Source organism: Lissotriton vulgaris, chromosome 10 (genome assembly GCF_964263255.1).
Source record: "Lissotriton vulgaris chromosome 10, aLisVul1.2, whole genome shotgun sequence".
Lineage (NCBI taxonomy): Eukaryota > Metazoa > Chordata > Amphibia > Caudata > Salamandridae > Lissotriton > Lissotriton vulgaris.
In genome coordinates, this window is record NC_141698.1 from 68,645,796 (window position 1) to 68,671,575 (window position 25,780).

At 43.0% G+C, this 25,780-nt stretch overlaps 1 protein-coding gene across 2 annotated transcripts; it reads left to right on the plus strand.

Annotated features, from left to right (window-relative positions):
* The first annotated feature begins 9,246 nt into the window (after nt 1–9,246).
* GFER (growth factor, augmenter of liver regeneration) lies at nt 9,247–25,118 on the plus strand. 2 transcript variants are annotated; one of them, XM_086940506.1, is made up of 3 exons: nt 9,247–9,774; nt 18,524–18,735; nt 22,044–25,118. In XM_086940506.1, the coding sequence occupies exons 1-3, from the start codon at nt 9,517–9,519 to the stop codon at nt 22,204–22,206; spliced, it is 633 nt and encodes a 210-aa protein (XP_086796632.1). In that variant the 5' UTR covers nt 9,247–9,516; the 3' UTR covers nt 22,207–25,118. The 2 variants fall into 2 exon arrangements, with proteins under 2 accessions (XP_086796632.1, XP_086796633.1); XM_086940507.1 differs by having other exon boundaries at nt 9,491–9,774; nt 18,527–18,735.
* Nucleotides 25,119–25,780: the final 662 nt, after the last annotated feature.

Here is a 25,780-nt window from a genome sequence, read left to right on the forward strand (position 1 = left end):
CAGCAGTCAGGCTTAACTTAGAGGCAAGCTGTACAGTATTTATGTAGCACTTCAAATAGTAATAAAGTCAAAACACAAGAAATAGCCCACACCAATCTAGAAAAATTGAGTAAAATTGAATAAATAATCTGACACCAAAACAACAAAAGTCGAATTAGTAGAACTGGAGATATGCAATTTAAAATAAATGTAAACGAAAATAGAGCCAAAAAGGACAAAGCGCCAACCATAGCTATCTGGTTGTGGGAGACCGGTTGAAAGTCACAAGCTTAGGCTGACTATGATGAAGTGCAGGCCAGATTCAAGGAGCAGGTTAGTCCTGCTGAAAGAGTTACCTCCAGGTCCAGTGCAATGAGTTCCGTTCACGGTGGAAGGGCCGCGAGGAGCGGGGAGTATCATGGATAGCTGTTGAAGTAGTGCAAAGAGCAGGCTGGGCGTAGCAGCGGTTGTCACTATAGTGCAAACCTCCTGTCGGCGTCTCAGGCAGTCCTTGCTGGTGCTTTGCTTTGGTGGTCCCTGCGAGTGGTCAATGCTGTAGCGCGAACAGATGGTTCGCCGGAACTTCACATTGGTGGTCAGCATGGGAGGCAAGGTTTTGGCACCAACTGGTCCATTTGCGAAGAGCCAAACACTTCTGCGGACCTGAGGGGCACCTCTTGTCTGTCAGGAACTCACTTCAGCAGAGGACATCAGGGCTCAAGACAGGTCCAGTTGCAGGTCCAGGCAGCAAGTCAGCTGGGGAGCTGCAGGGAGCCTCTGGAGCCTATGTCCCTGCAGCTCAGAACAGGAGGTCAGCTGGCTGACCCTTGGAGCCACTTCCTTAATGGGATGTAAGGCGCAGGTATTATTTTCCTTCTCAGCTAGCAGAGCGGTATAGAAGCAGGGCAGCCGAATGGCAGTCCTTCTGGCAGCAGAGCAGCACAGCAGTCCTTCATCTGTAGTATTCACAGGTCCAGAAGTGTACAGAAGATTTATTGTCTGATGTCCAATATTTGTACCTTCTGCCTTCTTTGAAGTAGGAGAAACTTCTAGAGGAATCACTCTGTCGAATACCACGGAGTTACATGAAAACTTTGCAAGGTGTGCACACATGCACAGGCACATAAAACACTGGTGCGTAGGGACACAAAGTGCATGGACACATACCACCATAAACACCTGTACCCTTTTCTCCAAATGTTCAGCAAACTTACAGGCATTCATGCACACAGACCATCAAACACAGGCATCAATGTACACAGGCTCAAAACCATACATTGTGCAGCAGAAGCACAGTAGCATATGTAATAGCAGAGCCCAGGATGACATAAAGGAGCACATGACGAAGTACACAGTGGCTCACTAGGTGATGTTTCTCAGGTAAGCACAAGATAAAGTGTCTCAGGAGAGCACTAGGCTATGCGCGCTTGGTCACATGCTTTAGGGGTGCTTTAAACAATGCTTATTACATGGGCAAGCATGAGCTTCAGGGTGATGTCACTGATGTGCCTCTTGGGTGCAATCAGTAATAAACCTCAGGGGTGCAATTGGTCATGAGCTACAGGAGATAAATACTTCATGAGCTTGAGGAGAGAAGTAGGTGTTGTGTCTCACAAGCTCAGTCGGTCATGCGATTCATGAATGTGATGGGTCATGCGTCTCGTATGCGCTTGATCATGCCTGCAAGAGCGCGCTCGGCATCATGCACACTAGGGAAGCAATTGGGAACTCTCTTAAGAAATCAAGCAAAACATGTGTTTAAGTATCAGATGTGGAGTAGGTGAACTGAAAATTTTATATACAGCTACCCTTCAAGTTAAAGACCTGATACATAGTGTGAAATTAAAATATTTTTAAAAATCGTGCTCAACATAGGTTTTGTTTACTCACCATAATTAGGCAGCATTAACAAGAATGCTTGTCACATGGTAGAAAAGTGAACGTTTGTGTGTTGTGCATGAGCTGCACTTCTTCATGTTTCATCTGTTTTCAGAAAAATATCGAAATTCAGCAACAAACCCTAGTCCCTGTGTGCAAATGTAACTTATCTCTAACCTGTTAGGGAAGGGGTGTACTTTCGTTGCCAGATTGCTAGGCTATGAGTCAAACCTCTGTTATGAATGTAAGGGTGCAGTCCTTTGGTTTTTAGTGGTTTACATTAATAAAACATATGATTTATTCTGTGCAACCAATAATCTAATTGACAGCCAATGACAATTGTGTGCAAGTACATGTTGTTTGAATGTAATAAATAATTAGTTTGCTGTGCAAGTTACATTTAAATTGCTACTCATTTAAGTAAAATCATGCTATGAATGTGTTTTCTTTGTCCAGAACAATAAAGAAGATTTTTTTGGGGTTGGGGGCAATCCTCTTTGTTTTAAGTTTTCAGATTTTCCTGCTTCTTGCTTAGAGAGGGATAGATGCCTGTGGTCCATTCTGTATTTAGACCTGTTTACTGTTATGAAAATAATTGACTGCCCGTTGTGCTGTGCTTGTTTGATTTCTTAAAGGCACATTGCATTATTTCAATTATGAGTTTGATTTAATACTAATTCCCCTGATTAATTAAGTTTTGCTTTCTGTACGTCATGTGCCTCAGGGGTGCGCTGGGTCATGAGCCACAGGAGAGAAATGGATCATGAGCCAGAGGGTAGCACTAGGTGAAGCTTTTCAGGGGATTCGAACATCACATGCCTCAAGCGTGCGCTTGATCATGCGATCAAGTGTGTGTTGGGTTACGCACTCTAGGGAGGCACTTACCCATAAATATGACCACTGCTGAAATGAAGAGGGATCCAGCTGGATCCCGGTTCTGTGATATCCCTGGCCACAACCATATGTGCTGATTTTATCCCAGTGTAATTTGCTGAAACCTGGTCAGATTCAACTACATGTGCACGTTGTCTGCTTTCTGTTCAGAGCAGCAATGTGCATGCCGCGAAGAGGCTTTCTTATTTAAAATTCCAGCCGGGCCCAAAACAAAGGTCGAATGCAAAGGGCCATAAGCTCTCCTTTTGTTCAAGTATAATACTGTCTGAGAACTATCTCGATCCTAATACTTAGACCATATAACTACCAAGTATTCCAGATCCATACATGATGTGCTGATCCAGTCCAGGTTTGTCCTCTTGAATTCTGGGGCTTGTGGTCCTGTTTCTCGATTGAATAAACAAAACTACAAGGCCCAGAATTCAAATGGAAAACCTGGACTGGAGCAGCTCATAACGCATGAACCTTGGAAACTTGGCAATGCTAAAGATGTCAATACAATGGAAGGAAACAAAGACACGTAGATTTTTATCCATTCACCTGTACTTAAGAGAAACTACGATTTGGGCCAGCTTTAGACTTTGTTCAATCCCTGTATTTAAGAACTGTAAGAAGTTCAGATGTATCTACTTGTAGGGGTATTCACATGGATAACAGTTTAAATAACATCATTTAAAAAATATATATATTTATTAGTGCTATTCATTCCAATTTATGGTCTCTGAACGCTTTACATGACACACACACATTGACAATAAATCAGAGAAATGTGGAAATCAATGTTTAGAATGGTACAAAAGACAATGATTGTGTTATGGTGTAGAAGAACGAAAGGGAACCAGTGCTGGCCAATAGGTGGAATCTATTTATACTGGCTTTGTCGTAATGAAAATACATGGAGATGCAATAGGCGATATTGCTGGGTGTTTGGACACAAAGTATGGAGGTTGTTTGGGTATCTAAGCAACATGAAGGTATTAGAATATTAGTGGGGCAGTAATCCATGTTGGTCTTTGATGCATGATATATCATTCAATAGAATAGGCAGCGTTTTTTAACCCGTTGCATGCTTGTGACGGAACCGCTCCGTCACAAGCCACGGGTGAGCTGTGCTTGTGACGGAACGGGTCCGTCACGGCCCGCTCGCAGCGCCTGCGCGGCGCGAATTTCGCGCCTGCGCTGACTGATTAATGGGCGGGCAAGTTCGTGACGGAACCGTTCCGTCACTAGCACAGCTCGCCCGCGAGCCGTGACAGAGCGGTTCCGTCAGAAGCATGGGACCGCCGCGCGACCCCCCCCCTTAGCGCTGCGGCGGAATAGCCGCCGCAGCGAAGGGGTTAAACAAGATCAAGCATTCAGTGCTATATGTTTTTTAATTACACCAAAAGTGGAAACATGATACTTATTTGTCTCTTTATAATTGTTTTATTCCAAATATCCCTGACGAAGGGAACATTCCCGAAATGCATTGGATTTTTTTTTTTTATAAATATCGTGATTTGTGGGTACTTTAAATTCCCTTGTGCTTCTAAATGACCCCTGCTGGGTATATTGAAAGTATAAAACGAATTGAAAACATTAACAAGAGTTGAAAAGCATTGGATTAAAGAGTATTAAAACGAGGAAGAATATTGAGACTTTGATACATTTGATTCATTCATTTGTGGCTGTGCAGCTTGGATGGAGACCAGCACCAGTTCCCTTTCGTTTATACTTTGCATGCGCATTGGGAGGAGCGCGATCTAGCTTGTACGCCGCTACATTTGGAACATTTGAGTAATTGGACCATAGAAGAAATTGAGTACATTGGTGTGCAGCTTACCACCTACATATTTTCACATGTCATGGTGTAGGAGTCGCACATGGTCTTTACCAGTAGGGTTTATATGTTAAGAGTGAATGCCTGGGAGAAACACAAAGTTAATATTTAAAACGTAAAGCAGTGCTTTGGATTGTATGTACTAATAAGACTTTATTACTTTTTAGAAGTGGTGTGGAAGCCCTGACCATATTTTTCATTGGCTGGGGTCATCGTCCATGGTAAATGCTGGCTTTCGATTGATATTGAGGCTTCTTAGTCCCTCCTTGTTACTGCCCTGTCTCATTTTGGGCCCGCCCATCAGGACTGGATCGTTTTCTTGCAGCGTTATACTGTCTCCTTCAATTAGTTGGTAAGCACTATTTGGAAAATGGACCCTGATGGGGACAATGGCAACTTCAGCGCTATGTGCTCTAAATTGTATGTTTTTTATTACTTTAATGAGCACGGCGCCCACTAGGGACACCATGCTCACTTTATTTTTATTTTACATTTATGTTGAGCGCGGTGTCCTCTTCAGGGACACTGCGCTCTGTTTGTTTTGTTGTTTTTTTTTTTTACTTTAAAACTGAGCGCGGCGCCGCTTCAAGGACACCGCGCTTGGTTTCTTTATATATTTTTTAACTTTAACACTGAGCGCAGCGTCTGCTTCATGGATGCCACGCTCAGTGTTAAAGTTTTTAAAAAAAGAAACGGCGCCACACTCAGATTTAAACTTAACCATTTGCAATGCAATTGGACCCATTGCATTGCAAATGCTTGTTTTTATCTTGCTTCTATGAAGGTATCGAGAAGTTCACACCCTGCTCTCCTATGAGGTCACTTCCTCTTTGTGGGGTTGGCTTGCAGTTCACAAAATGGTAGCCCGTCTGAAGTAGAGAGATTCTAGCAAAGCCCATTTTAAAAATGTAATGCTGTGCAAAGGTTTGTTTATGGTTAAATCCGACAGAAGTTAACGGTTGGTGAGAAGTAACTTTGTGCTGCTTAGAATTAAAAGCGCGTCTGGCTGGGCATGTCCTGAGTGCAGAAGTAGTGTGAATTAATGCGCGCGAAAATGATGGTGATTTAAGTCTTGTGATGAATAAGTTAATGAAGTGCCTATAGAATGCATACAGTTCACTCCCCCATCCAGCTCTTATCTTGTTGGAGTAGATGGGTCTGTGGGGTCCATCCAGGAGAAGAGTCACATAAACCACAGACAACTAAAGTCTACCCACCTATATTTGGGTCTGTTGGTCCATCCAGGAGCATAAGGCACGTATACCACAATCACCCAGTTTCCGGGCCTGTGGATGACACCCGTAAACGATGCAATTCATATTATATCCAACAAGCATTTGCAATGCAATAGGTCTCGCTATTTGCGAGATTTTGAGCTATTGGAATTGTAAATGACAAAGCGTTTTATTTATGTCTTAAAAAACCTGCAATGATAAAAGGCATTGTCATTTACAATACAAATAGGTCACATTTTTGAAAATGCAAGACCTATTGCATTGAAAATGCTTGTTAACCACCTATTGCCCAGAAGGTGACGTACTCCTACTGGAACAATCCTGCCTGAATCAAGAGTAAAACTCCTGACTTCTTTTCCACACTTCTCCTCCAAGCGGCTGCTCTCTCAACCTCCCTGCAACATTTGGAGCAATTGTCTGCTAAAGTGCACTGCTTTTAAAGAAACAATATGGCCTTATTTCAAATGACAAGTACCAGCACTTCGCAGCATATGTAGTCAGTGATGGCTTTAGGGCGTGCAACAGTCAATGTGCCTGCTGCAAAGAGTGTGTAACATGGAGATCGCAGAATTGCATTGTATGTAACTAGCTCAGTGGGGTACTGCTTTTGTCACAGAGGTGCTTTTGTTACTTGCAGTTTATAAGTTACAGTCCTTACAATATGGCACAGTGAGCCATGAACTGGCATTAAAGAGCTGAATGCAAACTGCAAGCCAAATGTTTAGAATCTTATTTACCTCACCCTTTCTTTAGCCTACGGTTGCTAAAATTGATTTGCTTTGGTAGTACTACATAGTAGAGCTAACCTCAACCACCGAAATTCTGAGTATGTTCTTCTCCGCACTCAGAACTCTTGAAATATACTACCAACCAGTAAGGATGACATATGACTCCTGCACCTTGTAGTCCTCATTGTCTTGTGTAAGTAACTCTTCCTATAGACTGATTTATACAAGATGTGTTGTCTCTGTAAAGTCTGTGTGATGTAAAGTGCTCTGACACCCTATGTTGGTATGAGTAGCACTATAAAATAAATGCAATACCATAAGTGCCAACATACCTGATTCAGGTGGGAAACTCCCGATTTTTAAGCCCAAAATTGCCTCATTTTGGCTATTGCCTGCATAAAATTGCCCCTGCTTCAATAGAAGTCAATGGGGAAATTTGATCTCCCTATTTTTTCTTTAAAACTTGTCACTTTGCTGTTCTAAAATGTTGGCAGGTAGGCAATACATATGAGAGAGGGCTAATGGGAGACAGAGGGGAGAGGGTGTGGCCTAATGACCAGAGCTGCCAACTTTGGAACTAGGGAACCAGGTTCGAGTCTCGATGTCGGCTCAACATCCTGTGATTCTGAGCTAGTTATTTCATCTCTCCGTGCCTACCAAAAATTAATGTGTCCTTGAATAACGTAGCTGGTGCTCATGTAAAACGCTCCACTACCTTTGAGTCAAGTTTGCACTATATATATACTGCAATAAAAAAAATGGACAGATGCAGGACACCACTAGAGAGAGCTTTGTAGTGAGAGAATCCATGGAGGAGGTCGTCATGAGGAGTGGGGCAGCAATGATTGTCACACCAGAAGCTGCCAACGCTAAAGCCAGCCGGCTTTAATTGGGATTAAAAAACTAGGGGGTGTCTCAAAGGGGCATGGCCTATGTAATTAAGGGTGTGGCTTAAAAACACCTAGGCTAAACACCAGTGCTAAGCATGGTGTGCCACCTGACTGGTATTTTGATGTTTCCGTCATTGCATCCCGATATACAATACAGCAAGTAACATTACAACTGCAACAAGCCAGGACTCTTAGCTTTGTCAATGGTTGTTAGTTGCATAGGATAAATACATAACAACTATGGCTTTGTTGTATGTAACACTGAAAATGCTTCAGTTCTGAAATGATGAGACTGAAAGAACTATAGTGAATCTCTTTGAAGTTTCCTCAAAGTCAGTTAAGGGTGGCACTGCTGCAGAGTTAAGACTATTTTTTCACCCTGAGGGTGAGGGCAAAAATGGAGAGCCCAATAGGGACCCGTCTCAGCACCTGCCTTTTAGAAAGGCCGGTGCTGAGCAATGGCAGGACCCAGCCCAATTAAAGTCCTGGCCGGCCCTGTATGAAGTGCTTTTAGTGGTACAATACCGCACTTATGAGCTAGGGTGACCAGACGCCCTGGATTTTCCTGGACACGCCCCGGTTTTGAAAGGACGGTCCGGATGTCCTGGCGCTTTCCTTAATTTTAAAAAAATGTCCCGGTTTTGGAACAAAGGTTAATTCATACTGAAAGGAGACTTGGAAGGTATGCTCTCTCCAAGTAAATTGCTTCTTTCTTCCAGGCAGCGCTGGATGAGTTCGGCTGCAGAGGGGCTCATGGCAGAGGTTGTGCCATAGCTAATTTTGTTTATGGGTAGCTTGCAAATGTGTGCCATTTATACACACATTTACTATTTATCTCTGTGTGCGCGCATGCTTAATATTTTTTTTAAAGATTGGTGTGCATAGGACCTGTCTCTGGCTCTCCCAGTGCACTGCAATTTAGAATAAGCTACGCTTACCTTCACCTGGTGTACCGTCATTCTTTACAAAAGGCTGCATAAAACAATCGGGACAGGCACAGACATAAAAGTAAGGCTAAAGGATTCAGTCCTACTTTTATGTCTGGTCTGTCCCGTTTTTTTCTGATCAAAGTCTGGCCACCCTTTCATAAGCACAACACTTGTGCAGTTGTAGGGTTGTACGCAGCGCACAAGTCCTAAAAAAAGAAGTGGGGGGACGCTGACGTCACGACAGGAAGTGACGTCACGAAAGGTGGCTTGCACCATCAGACTCCTTGCCTCCCCTCGCTCACCCCTTAGATGCGATTGCATCAGAGAAGCCAGCGCGTGAGCAGCGTTCTGGATGAGCTACGATCTCGCCCCAGAGAGGCCAAAGAGTTAATGTGTGGCTCCATTTGCTCCAGGAATCGAGCTCCTGGTAAAACAATTGGGGAGACGCCGTCCATCCGCATGGTACCCCGACTCGAGCCCTGGTTGTACGACGGTTTCCAATACCGCGCATTGTTTTATATTAATGAACAATGTATTAGTGGGGGAAGACCCACTAAAAATGAGTTGTAAAGGCTTAACGAGGTAAAAACCTCGTTGCAAAGGCTGTTTCCCCATTTGTAGCAGCGCTTTTATTTAACTCATGTAATCCAAAGTCCTTATGTATCGCAACTGGTTCTTTTGTAAAGCGCTCTGACACCTTTGGGTAATGTTAGCGCTATATAAAATCGCATTAAATAAATAAATAAAACTAACATCCCCCATCATATCCTCATTCGCCGCCGCGGAAGCTCCACCCGGTCTCCTTTTCCTATGCTCTACACACCAACCACACTATCTGCTGACATAACCTTCGTTCGAAAGCTGATTTCGACAATGCCCGGTTGAAGAGAGACCGGAGCTCCGATCCTTTGCTTCCAAGCTCACTGCAGTATTTCCGCACAACCCACCGATGTCAACAGTCAACCAATCAAAATTGACACAAGAAAGGAAGTCGACCGCTCATTGGGCCACATTGACGTAGTTGAGAACACGCTCGCGCTAGCACGTGGATATGCGTGGTCGCTAGGGAAGCCACATACGCTCTACTAATAGGAAGTAAATAAGAAGTGATGCAAATGAAGAGCGAAGGCTAGAGATGTACCCAGAAGGCTGTGCGAATTCAATATGGCGGCGCCCGGTGAAAGACGTCCGGACTCCGCAGCTCAGTCTCCCGTTGCCTCGGCACAGGAACCCTCTGCGGCACCCACCCCTCAGGGTCACCGTGTTTTGTCTGATCAGTCACAGGCGCTAGCGCAGTTCTTCCAGGCAGGTTTAGTTGCAGAAGGGAGCGGGGATAAAAAGAAGCCATGCCGAGCCTGCATGGATTTCAAGAGTTGGATTAAGCAGCAGCGGAAACAGAATCCTGGAGAGCCAGGAAAAACGGTAAGAAATTAGTAAGCTGATAACAATTAATAAAAAACTAAGAAGAGTAAATGGTGGCAAAAGGTTTCCTCCTTTCGCGATCCATTGAAAGTTCTGTTGGTTTTTGCCCATGTGGTCGATGTGGAGAAAACATCTTAATGTAATGGCAAGGTGCATCTGTCAGGTTGCTAAAGACTTCTTGGGGACATTCTGAAAGCTGACTTAGTGATGTATTCCGCCCATTGCTTACCTTTGGCTTTGTTTGTGTTCTGTAACTCACATTTGCTTGCTTTCTGTTTTCTGGCTTTATTTGTTTTAGGCTGTCCACGATGTCTTTGTCCCACCTGTGGAGCATATCCTGTTTACCACCTCTTTGACTCGTTCCTCGGCTTGCCTTTAAACATTCCTTTTAAATGTTGTTCTTATCTTGTTACATTTGCTGTGCATTCAAAGAGAGGTCAAAATGTCAGGCTATGCCTGCAAAGGTAGATTAGTGTGTACTTTTTAGGTCTCGCCCCGCGATTGCAGGCCAAAGGCCTGCTGTCGCAGAGCGAGACTATTGTTATCATTCCGGCTTTCAAGGACTGAAAGGGAGAGGACAACAGACTGTCACGCGCACGCAGCAGCAGCCTGCCGGGATCAGGTCGCGCGCGTCAACACGCGCTCCGATTCCGGCAGGCTTTTCACAACACATGCACAACACACATACAACACCCATACAGACCCCCACGCACACACATACACAGAGAACCCCCGGCGCTTACACACACATCCCCTACCTCATCTCGGCGAACAGACTGTCAAGCGCACGCAGCAGCAGCAGCCTGCCGGGATCAGGTCACGCGCGTCAACACGCGCTCCGATTCCGGCCGGCTTTTCACAACACACATACAACACCCATACAGACCCCCACGCACGCACACACATCCCTAGAGAACCCCCCGGCGCTTACACACACATCCCCTACCTCGTCTCGGCGTCTTCGTGCTCCCTTACCCCCGCTCCTCTGGTGCGCGCGCACCACTGGTCCTTCTTCTGTGTCTATGATGTAGATCTCCCATGAAGTGTTAACTCTGGAGTACGCAGGAAGAAATCAGACAACAACTAGTTTTTTTAATTGTTAGTGCAAGCGGTAGTTAGGCAGTGGCTGCATAATTTTGGTGCAATATGCTTGCAATAAACTAAAAAATTATCCAGTTCATCAGGTTGCCATTGCCACCTATTGGCTTAGCGGATGCTTATTTGTGAATCCAGTCCGTAATGTAATGTGTTAATAATGAAAACACAAACATGCCCCAGATATCGGCATTAGATCACTTATTTCAACTCCTTCCGAAACGATGCCAATTAAATCATCACGCAAGAGACATGCATTAGAGGCCAAGAGCAAACCTAAAATTGTCACGTGTATGCACACTGTACACTTGACAGCCAAGCGCTTGTTCTACTGTTCTTTTTTGACCCTAAATCATATTTTCATTTCTGTTGCTTAGATAAAAACAAATTCTGAATGTTTTTGAAATTCGGCTATCTTCGTGGAAAATTGATGTCGGTAGGCAAAAAACCTTAGCTGATGGAGCTCAACGCAACAAAAAAAGGCTTAGCTGTGGACAAAAAAATAGTTTCGCTCAAAAAAGGAATGACTTCGAAGGAGGCGCGGGCGGCTTCGACATCACTGAAGACACTCGCTGAACCAGGAAGCGTCCTACAAACAAACTTACAGCGTGACATGTGCAGGGCCGGCGCCAAGTCCACGCTCACGAAACTCCTCACTGCAGTGGGCATCATGTTTATCCTCTGCCTGCCGGAGCTGTTCAAGACGCGCGAAGGTAGGGTTACCGCTTTAATGCCCACAGGCCGCCTTTTGTCTCATAAGTGGCAAATAAAAGGGCAATTTCTTCCCAGTCCGCGCGCCAAAGTGTGCAATGGACGCGGGGCAGGGGTGTTAGAACGCGGGCATTTGGTATCTGCTGAAACCGCCAGTGTAGGACCTTTCAGCTTTTATTTATTTATTTATCTATCTATCTTTTCTTTCTTTTCCACTAGCTGGCAGGTGGAACCGCTGGTTGATCTGATTATACAATTCATTGTGTAACGTGTACCGTGCATGCCAATATTTGGGAAGAGCTAAGAGAGAGTTAAAAAAAATCCAGGGAAGATATTGTGTCTGTTGGGTTTGTATTGAAGAGAGGGGCGATCTTTTTAGCAGGTTGAAATGTAAACTGTGTTATTGTTGGGTTAAACAGGGTGCCCCGACCCCGCACCTATCGGGGATGCTGGGACAAACGGGGATTCAGTAATTTTACTCTGTGCCTTTACTGTCAACATGTTGCAATGATCGGTTTTATACTGCGCCTCCAAAATCATCGATGTTATGCCTTAAAAACCGTTAAGGTTGTGGAAAGCAACCCCCCCAAGCACATTCATCAAAAATGTGTGATGATACGAGGGCAGAAGCAGGGCAGGCTGTTGCATAAGTTCTTTTGGGCAGTGGCCCACTACTGGGGCGTGTCATCCGTGGTTATGTGGTAATTGTATGAGGCAAATGTATAACTGGCAAAAGACGCCGTGAACTGTAAACAGTAACCCACTACGTTATCTCCGCGAGGGGTTGTGCTTTTTTAATCTGGTCATAATTCTTTTAATCGCTGCTGTGGTTATTTTTCCCCTGTGCTGGAAATTGCTGTTTGGCTTTATTCATGACGAGCTCAGCTCGTCATCAGCACAGCTCAACTGTGCCTCATGACGAGCTGAGCTCGTCATGAGCATGGAAAGGGTTAATTATACCAGAAGTTCTCTTTGAGCACCCGTCTCTCTGGGGCATCGCGCAGCCTCAGTTTATTCATTAGTGCAGTTTTATTAAATATTGTTTGCCCCTCCTGAAAAGATTCCGAGAAACTGAACATGTTAAAAAGTCAGTCCGTTCTTCCTCTCAATCTAATGACTCTGCAAGGTATGTTGTGACGTGGTGTCTTTTATATTTGTTTCCTACTTGTCAAAGCAGGCTGCAACCAAGTTGTGTATTGTAGGATAAAACAGACTTGGTGAGATGTGACGAGTACACGTTCCAGATTAGGCATTTATTAAGCGTAAATGCAAGTAGTTAAATAAAAAAAAACGACTGAAATCTCCCCTGCTAAAAGTGACAGGAGGTTTGGATGCTATTAAAAACAGGGAGGGGCAGATTATGACTATGCCTTCTTTACTGTACTTCTCTAGTAGCAAAGCAAAATTAACACACAACATGGAAGAGAAAAATAAGCCAGTAAACAGATTAATGGAGTTTAGCAGTCTAAAGTGCCCATGATGTCATAGTGCAAGCACCAATCATAAGCTAGCCTTACGGATAACAATCCCTGCAGAGCATCAACTTTCCTCTTCTTTGTCAAGTTAGGAAAAAACATACTTGAACAGATCTTGTAGAAAAAACAGGTGCCTTGCATAAAAAGAAAACAAAATATGACCCTGTATAATGGAACTGGTGCTCGTGTAAAGCAGTTTTCAAGAGCACCCCTCGCACTCGAGTTAGGTCATGAAAGCATCCGGTCTTTCAATGAATATTGCGAGCTCCTCTTAGCTGATGGTATGCAGTGCCACGTAGCTGCCCTGAGGCTTATTCCTAGGAGTGTCTGTGGGGGCCCACATGCAGTGTGCGCATACTGGAGTAACACTGCGAGGAAGTCGCAGTTTTTTGGAAGCCTGCTCACTTTACAAACCCAAGGGCTGCAGTAGAATATGGCGGCCATCTTGCTCCTGCTGGGTGTCCTTTCATGTGCCTGCCATACCTTCCAATAGCACTTTCCGCCTCAATATTGCACTTTTGATAGCGTCGCTCATTACAGATGCTGCATTTTGTGTATTGAGACCTGCATAAATGTCACGATCTTAATCAACCATCCAATTCGATGGTTCTTTAGTTCATTGACCTTATTTAATGGAAAATTCGAGTTCCCCTGCAGCCTCGCCTATGTTAAAAATCGTGATCTGTAAGCTGTGTACATACCTCTGCTGCAGCGTCATTACACAGTTTTGCTGGGGAAAATGTGACTGTGTTCTGCATTTGTAGTCCTTAACTCGGTTCTTCGAGTCATAATGGTGATATTCCAGTCACGTAGGCTGAAGTGCTTTCACTACATCCGACTGGCGCTATATAAAACTGCCAAAAAATAAATGAAATGTAGAGTAGCCAGCACTACTCTTAAGTACGATAGGATAATGCACGGAAAATGGCCTCTGAGCACCGTGAGTGGGCAGGCAAAACACCCACAATCGGATTGCAGTAGGTCCTCAAACGCTCCCAGGCATTGGTGTTACAGCACCTGCTGCATCACCCGGTACTGAGTGACAGCCACAGAGCCTCGCCCCGCCTGTGTGGGTGTGGCTCTGTGTGTGTGTGGCTCTGTGTGTGTGTGGCTCTGTGTGTGTGTGTGGCTCTGTGTGTGTGTGTGTGGCTCTGTGGGTGTGTGTGTGTGTGTGCGCAAATGCAATAGGTCTCACATTTGCGACAGATTAAACTATTGGCATTGTAAATGACAATGAAATTTATTTATCTGTTTTCAAAACCAACACATAAATAAACATTTTGTCATTTACAATGCCAATAGCTCTAACTTTTGCAAAGGCGACACCGTTGCATTGTAAATGCTTGTTTTGCCTTGAAAGTGAGAGGATTTATGTGACAATCTGGTGGGGTGAGAGGGAAGGTGTTTTTGTAGCACACAACATTTAAATGTCTGTAAATTAACTGTGCAAATATTTCAGAGTATATCATAATTCGGAAAGTGCACACATAGCACATTTAAAAAAAAAAAATTATATAGTGCTGGGTAAAAAAATATTTTAAACGGTCAAAACAAATTAATACACTACGTGTGGCCATATCCACATGTTCAATTAACAAATAGGGTTTTGGCTGGAGCACAGTAAGGCTGTGCCAATAACGTAATGAACAACAGGAATTACCAGTACTGTGCAATGGTTTAATAGTTTGAAAAAGCGATGAGCTAACTATCGCTCGTCCCAAAGACCACTCTTTCAGTCAAGATATTTAACAAAAAAATTAATTTTGTTTTTGGTTATATTTTTCTTTTTCTTTTTTGAGTTAGTAGAAACAACAAGTGTATGGCTACAATTCACATTGATTTACATTTGTCATATACAATCTAGGAGGATGTGAAAAAGAGGATATTTAGGCTAAGGGTTGAGAACAAAAGGAAAAGGCAGAAGTGCCAGAAATTAAACCCGAAGGGTTGTACATTTAACGCATAACACTCATGGACAACAAATTGACAACAGACAAGAACAGGTATATAAGACTTAAAGGGAAGAAATAGGGAACCTTTCCTCTATCAAAAGCTGGTTTCTTATTATTGGGGGGCCCTATAAAGGTCCTGCTTTTAATTTAAACAGGTGGGCATACTCCACTAAACGGAGGGATATACGAGTACAAATTTCATTCAGGAAATAGACCATCCAACATTTTTGTAATCAAAACATGTTTGAAAATCGATTGGTCTAAAAAGCAAAATGAATCAGAAAGACTGGGGGGGTCGACGCGTGTCGAATCCCTGAGATTTGGGGGATTCTCTTCAGGACCAAACAACAATATCTGAAAGACATAAAATAAATAACGTCCTGTCAATCATTCACATGAACGTCCCTCAACTTACATTCAACTCAGCACACTCTCGGTTCATACCTGAATTATCTTGTATTTTTATCCATGTCTTGGTAGCTGGAAAAAAATGAAATATACATCTCTAGCGATCTTGTTTTCAAAAGGGGAGGCATCTATTGAAGTATCTGATAGTTGTGTAACTTACATGTTTTTGACGATCAAGTGGTTCATTTTGGGTTCTGTCTCCGTAAATATCGTTCCTTAAATGAGAGGTGATTTGCTCTCTAAAAGAAAGATATAAATTTGTTGTCAGACGACGTACCGGTGTCAAAAGGACGTGAGCTCTATAGACGTGTGAATCGCGTCGGTCAGTGGACTGTTAATATTGCACAATGGCGTCGGGGAAACTAATGCTAATGTTGTGGCAAAATAGCGGGATTGAAATTGACTTTGAAACATGCAGATGGCCATTTGTTACATGTTGGCAATCAGCATTAAAATTTCTAACAGCGCCGCATCGCTGTATACTGGTTAATTTGGTCCAACGGTCGGAATGGTTAACATAAAACGGAATAACTCGCCGGTTTCCTTAGATTTTCTTGGTATCCTCCTTAGTGGGGTGCCGCCATCAATGCAGACTCCATCTGGTTGTCGTTTCCGGTTAGACGTATTTAAAGAAAGCTGGGATTCCCGTGCTGGTGTGCAAGTTATGCTGGAAGTTGTAGTCTGGATGAGGCTACTCAGGACAATTGTCCGTGCTTGAAACTCATATTATTTACTGGAGTATTTAGATGTAAATAAATATGGCAGGGAGCAATACTTTGCATTTTATTTGCATGTTTGCAGATTATTTTATAAAAATCTTTTCAACTATTGTCTGTACTTAAAACTCGTACTGTTTGCTCGAGTGCTCAAATGTGAATACGTAAGAGGAGAAACTACGTGTTACAATTATTCGCATGTTTAAATGTTTGCGGAAAAGCTTGGTTCTCTTGTTTATCTGCTGGGATGGCTGGGGTTTGTAGTTAGGGCACCATTACGATCCATTGGCTGAAGTAAAGAACCACGTTTATATTTTCGAAAATGTTCAATTTGCGCGTGGGCTTAGTTGTCTGCTGGGATAGCTAGATGTTTGGGATTTGTAGTTTAGGCAACATTCGGCAGCATTTCGCTCCGTTGGCTGGGGTTTTAAACTACGCCTGACACTATTTATGTGGTCAATCATGCTCCATCTCACACTGATGCATGTTTATTAATATTACGGTTTAATAGGCCTCACTCAAAATGTTTAACCAAGATCATTAGTAAGCATTGAATTGTTTCGATGCGTTTCAAAGATGATATGATTCAGACATCTCATTTAAGCCCCGAATCGTAGTGTTAAATTTTAGGATGAGCATCGCTTCTCGCTGTCTCAATTTGGGCTTTTCGATGAGTAGCACACTACTCTGGAACCCAAACAGGATTAGTGGTAATTAGTATTGTGGAATATGCAATTCATTTGAGTGGTGGACATGTTAGTCTGTAATTTGGATTGAAAAGGAATAGCAGAGGGATAAAAGAGGGAAGGGTCTACAAATTTTAGTTTCGGGGTTATATCCATAGGAGGGGGTTTGCGGGTGAGAAAAAGGGAGGTGGGTGGTAGTTAGTAAAGGGAAATATGAAATTAATTTGAGTGGTAGACGTGGTGTTCTGTTTTTTGGATTGAAAAGGAATAGTGGAGGGCTAGAAGAGATAAGGAGGGCTAGAAGAGGCAAGGGTCTAGAATCTTTTTTTTATTTTTTTACTTCATCGTAGTAGGAGGGGGTTTGGGATGAGTAAAAGGAAGGTGGAGGGGGAGAGTCAGAGGTAGGGGTTTAGAAAGGCTTCTTTGAGAGATCTGAATAGTAAAAGAGATATAGGATGATGCAAGGTGGGGTAGAGAGGGGAAGAGTCTAGAAATGGTTATTTTGGGGATCATGGTAGTGGTATAGAGTTTGGAATGAATGGGAGAGTAGAGGTAGAGGCTATATTAAGAGCGGTATAGGGTGAGAAATAGGAAATAGTGCAGTGCATTGGATATGCTGAATTAGAAGAAAAGTTTTTTTATATATATATATATATATATATATATATATATATATATATATATATATACTTAAGTATATGAAACGTGTATATGTAGATTAAAGGTGCACTTAAACTCCGGCTTTCAAGTGTTGTTGTACTTTTAATTTATTTTTATTTTTAGTAATTCAATAGTGAAGCAATTGTCAATAAATAGTTCTAATAAAAGATTTAATTATTTATGCACTCCCTTATATACATGTTGATAATGTAACTATCAATAATATGTACATTTGTTAGGCAGAACTAACGAAAATCCATATTTTCAAAAACCATATTATTATACACGTTTATACAAAGCAATACACATATATAGGTACATATCTATAGTTCAAATAAATGCTTATGTACAGAGGGATATGCTGTATATTTCTGTTTGCGTATGGTGGCTGTATGAGGAAGAGCCAATTCTAGAGTCGTTTTCTGAAAATAAGGTGGTTATCCGTGGATCTTTTGTTGGAAGATAGAGTTCCATAGTTTGGCTGCTTCAACAGAGTAGGATGTGCCACCCATGTTTTTTTGCTTGAACGTTGGGATTTTGAGGCAAGGTGCCTCTCTAGAGTGCAGGTTCCTAGGTGGTTGCTCTAATAGGAAAAGTCTAGCTCGAAGTACCATATCAGGTCATCTCTGAACTGAACCACCAGCAATCCAAGAACAGGATTGGCCTCTTCTATTAGGTGCCACTTGATTCCAGTGGCACAGTGAGCACGGGTCCCATACCTTAGCATACTTTTTTGTTGTCGTCAGTCAAACCACTTTATTCGGCTAACCAAAGTCTTAAAAGTACCTTGGCATACCTATTGCGCCTATTTTCATATATCTGGATCTAATCTGAGGTGGCATGGTGGGCAAATAAGCAATAGTTCTTTGTATTCTTCAGTGTTTTTCGATTGAGGCTCATCAATTTACACCACCAGGTTTCTGTTTATCCCGTTATCCATTGTAGCTCTGAAGGTGCGGACAAAGAGTATTTTGACATCTTATGAAAGTTTTCCCTTCAATAATTCATTGATGTTTTTTTCATTCACTTTGTCCTCTTTTCTACAGCAGACCAGTGTTGAGGAGGAGCGAGACCGCCCCACAGATTGTCCTTTAGACCGAGAAGAACTTGGCCGAAGCACATGGTCGTTCCTACACACAATGGCTGCTTATTATCCAGACCAGCCAACAAGTCATCAGCAGGAGGACATGAAAAGTTTTTTTACTTTATTTTCCAAGTTTTTTCCATGTGATGAATGTGCAGAAGATTTAAGAGAAAGGTGCATACTTATATTGTTTTTTTTAAATTGAATTTTTAAAGAAAAAAACATAAGATTGCTCTTTGCCCCTTGCATCATCTCAGAAGTGCTACATCTGTAGGTCTCGATGAACCCCTTATATTATGTTGTGATGTAACCTGGTTTTGTTAGAGAATGCTCTGTAATCACTTGTTTCATTAAAGGTTTTGTGCAGAGCTTGTCCGTGATTTGTGGGTTTACTCACAAATCGGGGATCTGTGGAGCTGCCGCCGTGAATATGCCTTAGCACAAAGAGTAAGTGTGTTGAGGAATGAGTGTTTGCTTTTAACTATTCAGCTTTGGGCCGATTGTCGAGCAAACCTGAATCCCCTTTAGGTTTCACTGGAGCTTTTGCATTAGCAGTGGTCTGGTCCTTTTCTTAGATACAGGATTCTGTGTGTTATCTTTCTTGGTTAAGGCACCCTAATTGCTCCTAGTATCTCAACCGTATCGTACTCTGACTCCTGTGTTCCACGCTACCCTGAGGAGAAGACGGCACATCAGGAAACAAGCTGAGCTTACAACCGATTTGCCATTAATGTGGAAAAGTGTAAGAATCTGGCCTGTCGTAGAGAAGAAATGTGTTATATAATACACAATATTTTAAACCGTGACTTTTCCAGAAGACAATCAAGGAACTTGATGACCGAAGTAATATAGTATGCCCATTTAAGACCAAAAGTGGTGCAAGCCACGTTTTTCTAGGTCCTTTTAAATGTGCTCAGCGACTTGACTCAGAGCCACATGCATGGTAAGAATCTAGTAGGGGCATTGCCTCTGCTAAAAGCAATGCATTATATTGAGCCAAAGCTAATTAGGTAGAGTTGAAGGACAGCTTAGGCTCCCAACAGACTCTCTGAATGACGGTCGCTCATCATACGAATAATCTGCTTTCATGAGCCATACACTATCTAAAATGTAATGCTATAAGGCTCAGTGGAGTAGTAGGACTCACTCAGTTATGGTGCGTCTTGTTTTGGATCTGTACCAGTAATTCAGTGACTCTGGGCCTGATGTAGATCTTTGAGGACGGGTTACTCCGTCACAATGTGCCAGGACCCTTGACTTTGAGAGGTGCCACCTATCATGATAAGTGCACATGTGAGGACAAGGGGTGGGAATGGCCATCCTAAGAGAAAGCTCAGTGATTGACCAGACAGCTGGTTAAGGACATGGTTGTGAAAGCTGAATCAATGCCTTTGTGACTCTAAACCCTTTCTTTTCTCTACCACAGTTAGTGGCCATTTCACTGACTCTTTTATGGACCGATCACAATTGATAAACGATGTTTCTAATTCTGGTAGTGGAACTCTGATACCTCTGTATGAACGAAGTAGTGGTGCACAGTATTTCCTGTCTGAAGGTAAACTTTCTCAGTGAACAAATCAATGGGCAAACATGCCAGCTCTGGAAAGGTAGATGTTGGCATCCCTTTGACAGCAGCACTGACTGAAAGTTGAAGATGTTTCTCTAATACCTTTATCCTTTTGGATCTGGTGAATGTTGACAGAACCGAACTTCTGAAGCTCTGAGATTATGAATTCAGACATTCTATGCACTTGTAGCTGGAGGTGTTGCCTCGTTTGCTTTCTGCTATGCCCCCATGCAACATGTGAATGACAAATTGATATTGAGTGGAAACAAAATGTGCACCTGCACAATGTGTATTACAAAAGGACTCATCTACACACCCTTCTATTATATGGTTGTACCCCGGATTAATTTGCCTAAAAGCCTAATGCTCTTCCAGGGCAACTCAGTATTATGGTTCTTAACTCATTCAAAGGACTTCGTAACTAAAAATGCAAGAACAAAACACTGGGTTATTTCTTCAATGTACCAAAGTGAAGTTATTTGTGTGTGTTCCCCAAACTGTTCAATAGAAGTGGTAATAATGTTTTGTATTTTCGACTTTCATGCCTGCTAACTACACTTCACAAGTCCCAAATGATTTTAAGTGCTCCCCTGCTACTTAATGTTGTAATCCTTGAGTCCTGTATCTTAGTTTCTTTAGCAGGATCTTCTTGCACAAGTTGGTTCTGTAGTCCGAATATCGGGGCCGGACTGGCTATAGCGGGCACCGGGTAATCCCTCGGTGCGCCGCACGGGTGGGGGCAGGTTTCGGGCCCCTGGGGGCCGTTTTTGTTACAGGGCCGATTTTGCACCATAGCTGCAAAATCGGCCCTGTACCAAAATCGGCAGAAAACCTGCCCCGGCAAAGAGCTCGGCGGCACCTCCAACCCACCCACCCCCCCCCCCCGGAGGAGTGGGGAGGGGGGCCGGCCGAGGACTTTGCCAGGGCCGGTTGTGGTTCCCAGTCCGGCCCTGCCGAATATACACAAATCCATCCTGGCTGTTCATCTTTGCATGTTTTCAACACTTAGGGCCAGAAATTGATTTTGGCGGCATAGGAGAGGGGCCGCCACGACACCGCCACGCTCACACCGCCAGCCAGATTACACTTTTTCTCGTGTCTGGCGGGTGTATCTTTGGTGGTTCCACAGCAGTGCTTCTGTAAAAAGGCAACGTAGTGGGAGCATCAAAGGCATTTCCTGTACGGCATGGACTCTACAGTCCATGCCATGCAGGAACTAGGCATCCACTGAGGGGCACAACAGGCAACGGGGTGCGCTGTAGGGCCCCCTTTATATCCTCTCTACCACAGTTTTCATGACGGGCTCAACTGCCATGAAAACCGTGGCAGAGAGGAATCTCGTAATGGCGGTGCCATTGCAGCCTCAAGACCGCCACAACACTGCCAGGGATCTATGATCCCTGGGTGTTGCGGCTCTCCCATGGTGGTCTGACCACCCAATTTGTAATACGGCAGTCGGACTGCCGTTGCCCGCACCGCCACTGTGGCTGCGGCGGTCTATTGGACCACCAGCGTCCTAATCAGGCCCTTAGTAAGTTTAAATCACTTTGGGACTATGTTTCAATTAAATGTCCTTCAGTTGTGTGTGTATGTATGTATGTATGTATGTATATATATATATATATATATATATATATATATATCGCTTCCTGCCCCTGATGAGACACCGAGGCTCATTAGCAGGCGGGTAGCATGCTTAGTTGGACAAGTGTAGAATTGCTCTGTGGCTTATGGGAAGCATTCTGGCGTCATTCATGAGTGTCCAGAGTAGTACTACTACTACTTTTGTCTTCTCTTAGGTCACCTCGTCTGACATATATTGTCGGGGAAAAGCTGTTAGACATATGGTGCATGCACTTTAAAGGAAGTAGCATAACAACATTATAAAAACCATTCTGTTTTTTGTTTGTTTTAGACTCGCCACAAAGCAACCTGACACCAGCACCAGACACAACTTATCCCAATGGCTGTGCTTCCTCCACAATGACGTCAACAGGAAGTTGGGAAAGTCTGAGTTTGACTGTTCCAAAGTTGACGAGCGGTGGCGGGACGGATGGAAGGATGGCTCTTGTGACTGACCTTCACACCAAGTTGTTAATAGTAAAATTAATTTATATATCTCTGTGGTTCAATTGTAACTAAGCGTTCTGCCTGAAGATGCAGTTATGTAAACCCTTTGTGAATTTCAAAGAAGTGGTAGTTTTTTGAAGAAATAGACTAGTGTATATGAACTGTAAATATATTTTTAATAAAGGTCTTGATCGATAGGCGATGCCCTTTTGGAAGACTGAGACAATCATAAAATTATTTATTAATGGTGATGTGAAATACAACAGGACATGGAGCAATGACATCAATATGTAGTACATCCTGCTTGCTTCATCAAGGTTGACTGAACTGACACTTTAAAATCGATCCTAGCTCGGGAATGTTTTGCAGGTCTCGTATCTTAGTCTGAGCCCTTTACTAACATTACTCCTATGCTGGGGTGGGTTCCTCTCTTTTGATGATGTTTTTTCTGCTATACTATATTTGGTAAAGAATGTTCAAGGCCCTGTATATGATGTAAAAACAACCTAACACATTGCCAGCCAAGTGTTGTAGACCACTGCTAGCATGATGTCTGTGTAGGGTTTGCTGTTTTCACCCTAAGGCACTATATATTCTACAAATATAGCCAAGTTTTGAATGAATTATAACACTTGTACCGCGCACACACTGCCACAGTAGGCCCCGTGGCATGAGTCTTCTAAGCGTCTACAATAGGGTTGTCTTAAAGCCTTCTTTATAAGAGGACAGGATATCAAACTGCCTCAGATTGTCCAGCAGGAGTTCAGAAGGATGGTGCCCAGTACAGAGAATGCTGCCCTTCTCTGCTTTTGGGCCTGACCTAGGAAATAGCCTTAATTTACTGGTTCTGGCTTCTAAGCGCACTCACTCGCTGGTGTGTGGAGACCTTTCCTCCTGGATAACTGGGTGATGATTGTTAATGCTCTTCAATTTGATTGCATCAAGTTTAAAGAGAATTCAGTCTTTGATCTACTATCAAAGTAATATGTGCCATGCTTGTGTTTTGTGAGTTCTCCTGCAGTCAGCCTAACATCTGTGCTGTACTCTGTGGAAGCAATGGATCTGGGAAGTAGTGGCCAGCGAAGGGTATGTTTCAGTATTTGTAATATACTGCTGCCACATTAGGTAGGACAGCAGTTTCAGCTTTCTCAACTTGTGAAAGCATCTACCAGTAACCGATCCAGTGTATGGTTTAAAGGATATGTCCCCATCAAAAGAACACCTTGGTCCTAAACCTTGCTGGATAAAGTAAGTGATTATCTAGGATGGGTATTGCTGAGAGGCTTCCACATAACGTAGCCCCAAATGGAATAAGCTCGACTTTGAAGATGTGGAAATCTAGTTTCACCCAGAGTTCCAACTTTTTAAGAGATTTGTAGTTTCAACTACAGGAGCGGTATTCTGAAACTGAAAGAAGTCAAAACATTGGATCCCTACTTCAGAGTCCTTGGTGTTTTTTAACGAAATGGTAATAAAGGAGAGCCCTGTGGCGCCTCTCATGATGGGTAAACTTTTTTTGATGAGGCCTAGGAATCCTTGTGCTGTAGAAAGAGACAGCCCTTTCATAGTGGCTGAATCCGTGTCGGCTTCCGATGTTTGGCTCCTTAGTACAAGAGAGCGATCGATTGTGTCTGAGGCATAGGTAGGTCCAGCATGACTGAAGGACAGATACACCATCTACAAGCCTCTGGGCATCATCCCTGAAGACAGTGCTAGGCTGTGGGAGGATGCAAGGGTGCTTTCTTTGACAAGGCCTTCTCTCTGTCTTAATTGTAGGCTGGACATTTCCTCTCCTCGAGATATACCCGCTAACACCGATCCTGGATTGCAGGTGAAATCCAATGAAATATCTTTGTTTTGATATATCTTTGCTTCGACACCCCGCAGAATCAGTAACCTCAATTCAAGGCTATGCACAACTCCAGCAAATGTGCTGGTGAAGTTGCACCGTATAGCTTCAAAGGCTGCTGGATAATCGTTAAATACCTGTACTGCACATGCATCCCTTAACGTCAACCCTAGCCTGTTGAATGGATCAGTGAACTACCTCTGCTTCCTGCTACCACAATTCAAGGTGTGCCGGTTTGTGGGGTACTATCATTTGTTTACATAAACCTGAAACATGAAAGAGCCTCTGTGGTGGGACTGGTGAGCTTTTGATCTCGCTGTTGGCCTGTTTTGCAAACAAATGGATTCCTACTTGGAGTTTGTTTCTAGAATACTTTCTTTGGCATTACTTGTAAATAAGTTTTTCCTGTGACTTTTTCACAAGAGCTTTTTCTACTGTTTGTGTGGTATTTGGTGAAGAAAATGTAATTTGTCTCATACAACATGGCCTTTACATTTAATCCCATTAGAATTAAGATCTTTATAGTAGCATTCCTTGGTATAGAGTGTATTGATAGTCCTCTACTAGAGAAGACCTTTTAAAGAACCATTTTACCGTGTTGTTTACTTATGACCTGCCTTTTATTTGTGTAGCAGTGTATATTAACCTGTATTATATAATGTCACGCACTGCAAGGCATTAACTTTAAATACAAAATGTGCAATTGTATTTCTGTTGACTTGCACATGGGGGAATCTGGCTTCTGAACAATCCCTAAATTTCTCTCTCTTTCTAGGCTAATCCAGATTAGAATATTGCTTACTGTCATCACTCTAGGAATATAAGCAAGAATAGTAAATTGTTTTCAAATGAAGTTGTACAAAATCAAACTAAGTAGAAGGAACACCATATACGAATGAAAGTTTAAAAAAAAAAAAGTTGTGAGTATATACCTCTTAAAATACAATGATTGTATATGACCCTTTTCAATTTGATCACTATGAGGTTAGTACCATGTTTTTCTCGTGTAATGATTTCAGAATTGCCTTTGAATTTGGGTGTCATTAAGTAATAAAGTGATTTGCTATGGAACTACTTTGATAAATGTGTTATTGTCCTGTTTGCTTAATTGATCAGTGTGTGTTCTTTGGGAAAGTACTTCTTATATATGAGCTTCTTCCCCTTCAAAACGAGGGCAGTTTTAGAAATGAGTCAACTCTCTTTGGTAAGTGCTTTCTGACAAACGTTTCTCTCTACTATTCCTTTTTGTAAAAAATGTTTTTAACCTTGTTTATTGTAATTTTTGTGACGCATGTGTTGAATATATTGCCTAATTATAAAAAACAACAAGGGCACCCAATCGAGTCAGCACAGGACCTCGGGGAACATATGAGTAAAGACGACAGCGGTCCTATGCAAGGAGGGATATAGTCAATAGGTAAATATAGACACAATGGAAACTATATTGTAAATTGACTTGCCCAGCCGGGCAGAGGTCTAATATTTAATTTAACTTGAGCACTTGCAGTCGTCTGTTAAGGCTCGTGAGGAATCAGCCCATTGTTGGCGCCTCAACCACTCCACGGGGAGATTGATCTCCGTGGCATACCTGCCTGAAACCCAACCCTGCCAGAAACGTAATCACCGTTTAAGCTGCCCGTTTAAATTGGGACTATCTGGTTCCTCCGCAGATAACGACTGCCCCCTACTCCCTGCCACCGGCCGGCACCCACTGTGTGCGCCTCGCCCAATGC

Bases quoted from the DNA above. Each gene is read 5' to 3' on its own strand.
- GFER (XM_086940506.1), top strand. From the start codon at position 9,517: ATGGCGGCGCCCGGTGAAAGACGTCCGGACTCCGCAGCTCAGTCTCCC. The intron at 9,775-18,523 runs GTAAGAAATTAG...TCTTTTCTACAG, and splicing joins CTGGAGAGCCAGGAAAAACG to CAGACCAGTGTTGAGGAGGA. The intron at 18,736-22,043 runs GTGCATACTTAT...TGTTTGTTTTAG, and splicing joins GCAGAAGATTTAAGAGAAAG to ACTCGCCACAAAGCAACCTG.